This window comes from Palaemon carinicauda, chromosome 31, assembly GCF_036898095.1.
Source record: "Palaemon carinicauda isolate YSFRI2023 chromosome 31, ASM3689809v2, whole genome shotgun sequence".
Taxonomy (NCBI): Eukaryota; Metazoa; Arthropoda; class Malacostraca; order Decapoda; family Palaemonidae; genus Palaemon; species Palaemon carinicauda.
Genome location: NC_090755.1, coordinates 79,411,926 through 79,416,723, shown reverse-complemented (window position 1 = coordinate 79,416,723; position 4,798 = coordinate 79,411,926). Strand labels below are relative to the sequence as shown.

The following is a 4,798-nucleotide window of genomic DNA, read 5'->3' as shown; positions in this document are numbered from 1 at the left end:
GGTATTCTTTTATACAGATTTTTGTAATTATTTAAATAGTTTGGCAACTCTTACACTTCACTCTGCTATACAGTTTACAGCGAACAGTCCCACTTGAGAACGGTTTACTTCCAGTCAGGGTTGCCAGGATTTGTAAGTGAGAAAAGAACAACTTTTAATTAACCGCAGCTTTAAAAGGACAACCCATTAGTAGAAAAAGGCCAAATATATGATATTTAAGGTCAGCCTTTTTTCATGATATTACTAAAGGCCAACCAATTTTTTTAAAAAGACCAAATTTGAGGGGTTTTTTTTTGGCCTGAAAAAAGGCCAACCTGGCAACCCTGCTTCCAGTGTATCATGTATTGTGATTGTGTTTACTCTCTAGTCTACAGTTTTGTGTAATATATAAATATTGGCCGACACTCTCATTTCATCAAAGTTCAAACCCCCAGTTCAAGACCAGGTATTGTATTGTAGCCTACACCTTTATAAATTTAGCAAATTTCAAAATATCACCTTATGAACGTATATTGAGTTTTAGCGACACAAACGCAAGGTATTTCCACATGTTCAACTCTGGTGTATTATAACAGTGTCACATTTCACTGTTCCGTGTAATATCGTGTTCATATTTTAATGAAGCAATATTCTAATCCTTATAAACGAATTAAAACATATAGCCCGTTTATATTCAAACTCTCAGGACATTAGCCAGCAGTATTTCGATGATGCCTGGCCTACAGTAGCCTATTTGGGATAGCTTATTTTTCTGTCAACTCTAATTGTGAGTTCTATTTGTTTCGAATATTGGAAGGGATAGTGAAATAATCATTTGAAACATAGCTCAAGCTAGAGATTGTGTAGGCTTTTTAAGGAAGTAGAAGTAACAGGGGTGAAAATTTTTGAAAACCTAACCTAACGTCACCTTACTTCTCCCACCTTATTGGAACTTCGTTATTTTCCATAAGGTTTCTCATCATATTTATCAGTGCTTTATAAGGACTAAAGTGTTTTTTTTTTTCTTAATTGCTTGTGCTATCGTAGGGTAAGCCAGTCAGTAAACTGTGGTACTAGCCCGAGGGCATTCAGTCTGGTTATTCACACCAGGAGTAAAACTTAATTTGTAACGATAATCAATTAAAAAAAATGCTTTTATTAGGTTTTATGTGATTCAAATGCATTTACCTTTAATTTATATAAAAAGAATGCTAAGTTAAGCCACTTATAGCCAACAACTATGGCTCAGTGTGAATTGGGAATTTTGGGTGGGGGAGAATTAGCATTAAATGAAATGGTTGTAAACCGTAATATTCTTGTTGGCCAAAGATTGTATAATAAAACTCAACAATGCATCCGCATCCTTCCTTTTGAACCTAACCTAATGTAGGCCGTCAGGCCATACCCGATTCGGAGAAGGATACGCTCTGTTTCAACACCCCCACCCCCCTAACAGGACGTAATACGATATTAGGCCATAGCAATAGAAAATTTACTCATTAACTGGTTTACTTATTACTTAACTTTACTACTTGCATTTTTGTTACCTTAATATTCCCCTGGAGGAACCAAGAGAGTAGAGGTCCCCCTGTTGTTTTGTTTCATTTGTTGATGTCGGCTACCCCCAAAATTGGGGGAGGTGCCTTGGTATATGTATGTATGTAATATTCCCCTACTATGGATATGTGTGCTATATGCTAGCTGGGAAATATTTTCTTATATGTAACCCCCCTGACATAACTAGGAATAACCGAAGTAGCTATCCCTAGCCTTTTAATGATGGAACTTTGAAGTATATATATTTTTTAATCTCTCTCTCTCTCTTCTTTTATAGGGTTTTATCCACATCTAAAATGTCACAACTATGTTAATTCTCTTTATGTAGTTTTACATTGACGCCTAACATATGCCACGATTCTCTCTCTCTCTCTCTCTCTCTCTCTCTCTCTCTCTCTCTCTCTCTCTCTCTCTCTCTCTCTCTCTCTCTCTCTTAAAGGGTTTTATCTACATCTAAAATGTCACAATTATGTTAATTCTCTACTCTTTATGTAGGTTTACATTGACGCATAACATATGCCACGATGCTCTCTCTCTCTCTCTCTCTCTCTCTCTCTCTCTCTCTCTCTCTCTCTCTCTCTCTCTCTCTCTCTCTCTCTCTCTTTTATAGGGTTTTATCTACATCTAAAATGTCACAACTATGTTAGTTCTCTTTATGTAGGTTTACATTGACGCATAACATATGCCACGACACACACACACTCTCTCTCTCTCTCTCTCTCTCTCTCTCTCTCTCTCTCTCTCTCTCTCTCTCTCTCTCTCTCTCTCTTTTATAGGGTTTTATCTACATCTAAAATGTCACAACTATGTTAATTCTCTTTATGTAGGTTTACATTGACGCATAACATATGCCACGATGCTCTCTCTCTCTCTCTCTCTCTCTCTCTCTCTCTCTCTCTCTCTCTCTCTCTCCTCTTAAAGGGTTTTATCTACATCTAAAATGTCACAACTATGTTAATTCTCTACTCTTTATGTAGGTTTACATTGACGCATAACATATGCCACGATGCTCTCTCTCTCTCTCTCTCTCTCTCTCTCTCTCTCTCTCTCTCTCTCTCTCTCTCTCTCTCTCTCTCTCTCCTCTTAAAGGGTTTTATCTACATCTAAAATGTCACAACTATGTTAATTCTCTACTCTTTATGTAAGGTTACATTGACGCATAACATATGCCACGATTTTTCTCTCTCTCTCTCTCTCTCTCTCTCTCTCTCTCTCTCTCTCTCTCTCTCTCTCTCTCTCTCTCTCTCACAACCAAACTAAACTAACCCAGCCCAACAGAGACTAATTGTCTGTTTTTATCTCCCCCAGCGCTGCTGTACCTCCACCCGATCAACAGCGGAGTCTTGGTGATCAGGAGCGAAGCTACAGGACTTTACCTCTGTATGAATAACCGGGGCAAATTGTACGCCAGTGTGAGTATTGGGTAAAAGGTTTAAAACGTATTATTAAACTATTTGATTGTTTAAAAAGATCAGGAAGGTGCATAGATATATTTTATAAGGATTATTTTGTATTTCCATATAATATTTGATATAGCGGTTACTAGAATGATGGAGAGTAATAGGACATATTTTTTGTTAGCCTAACTATAGTCCATTTCTTTTAGCGATGCAGATTTGCACCCACTCACAGCGGTGCCCTTTTAGCTCGGAAAAGATTCCTGATCGCTGATTGGTTGGAATTATCTCGTCCAACCAATCAGCGATCAGGAAACTTTTTCGAGCCAAAAGGGCACCGCTGTGAGTCGGTGCAAATCTGCATCGCTAAAAGAAATGGACTTATAGACACATGCTTGATTTGGATGAAGGGACAGGATACTTATTAAACGAGGTTACCATAGATGTTAAATAATTCATTGGTCGTTGTTTTACTAAGATGTTTAAGAATGTTAACGTGTTACGAAATTAACATACAAGTGAGTATGGTGTTGGCTGTAGCAATATCCAAAGAATATTGTATGTTGGGCCGTAAGGTGACAATATTCTTGGTAGCATCGGTCTACGAGGAAGATGTCTAACCAGCAGACAGGGACCAACGAATTGTCGGGATAGAACTTTGAGATTTATAGAAGAAATGTTTAAACATAATATTCGAAAAAGAAAAGTTAAGGTACAACGGGAAACAGAGTTTACAAAAATATTAATGAACTTATCAAAAGATTAAAAAGATTACGGTGATGTTGAGTTAGTATGTTAGGATAGGGTTGAAGAAAATTCATAGACTATTACTCGTAGTTTGTTTTCTCTGTCTTAGTTAACCTCGAATCACTTAGAATATAGCAAGATTATTTAGTGATTCTGGGAGAGGCGTTTGAACTAATGTTGCTCGTACCAGACCTCAACGATAACGATTGCTTTTTCATAATATTAACTTTTAATCTTGTGAATTACTGACAAAAGCGGAAGACGGCTTGTGGAAAATAGAGGGAAAGTCTTTTAGGTTCAATATATATTAAAAGTGATAAAAAAAATTTTCATTTAAAGTTATGTTTATTGCTTATTTAGACGTGGCCCAAATAGTTGTTTATTTATTTTTTTTTTTAAACTAGCCACACCGATTTTTTATATCCCGATTGGTATAAAGATTTGGTGTTGTAGCTTAGCATTTAATAATAATAATAATATGAACAGGATGGTACTTCATTCTAGAAGTGTAACGTTTCTTAATCTTGTTTACTGGATTGTTCATATTTTCGGTAACACAGTCAGTGGAAAAGTACATTGGTGTTTCTTATACACTATATTTGCCTGGATAGACATTTCTAATCATACGTGGAATATGTTATTTAACGAGATATATAATTATTTTCTTATTTGAATGACTCGACAAATGCTTTTCGTCATTTTCCAAACTTTCCCATGAAATTTGAAAGACATAAATTATGCATTGAAGGTTTTGTACTTATAAAGTAAAATCATAGACTTGGTTGAATGTTCCATATCTTATTTGCGAATTATAGTCTATTAGACATGGAGAGAAAAAAATGTCGAATGTAGGATTATGATTAAGATGATATTAAAATGTACAAATTTGCTGGAATAAAGAGATTAAATCTTATACGAAAAGACGATTCGCCTTATCAAGTTTGTTCTATTTATGTAGAATCAAGAAATACGCAAATTAAGGTAATGAATGGTATAACCTGCACTTTAAATACTGTTTGAAACCAAAGTAAAATGACTTTTCTTTAAAGGATACAAACGTTTGATTGTGTATTACGAATTGGCGACATTTTCTAGAAGTTTATTCATTACTGTAGTTT

The 4,798-nt window shown here is 35.6% G+C and overlaps 1 protein-coding gene across 1 annotated transcript in view; it reads left to right on the top strand.

Moving 5' to 3' along the window:
• LOC137624558 (uncharacterized) overlaps positions 1–4,798 on the top strand; it is a 299,003-nt gene that overhangs the window by 273,983 nt on the left and 20,222 nt on the right. Inside the window, exon 2 of the mRNA XM_068355459.1 lies at positions 2,845–2,948. Coding sequence (XP_068211560.1) covers positions 2,845–2,948 — 104 coding nt within the window. The remainder of the gene's footprint in view (positions 1–2,844; positions 2,949–4,798) is intronic.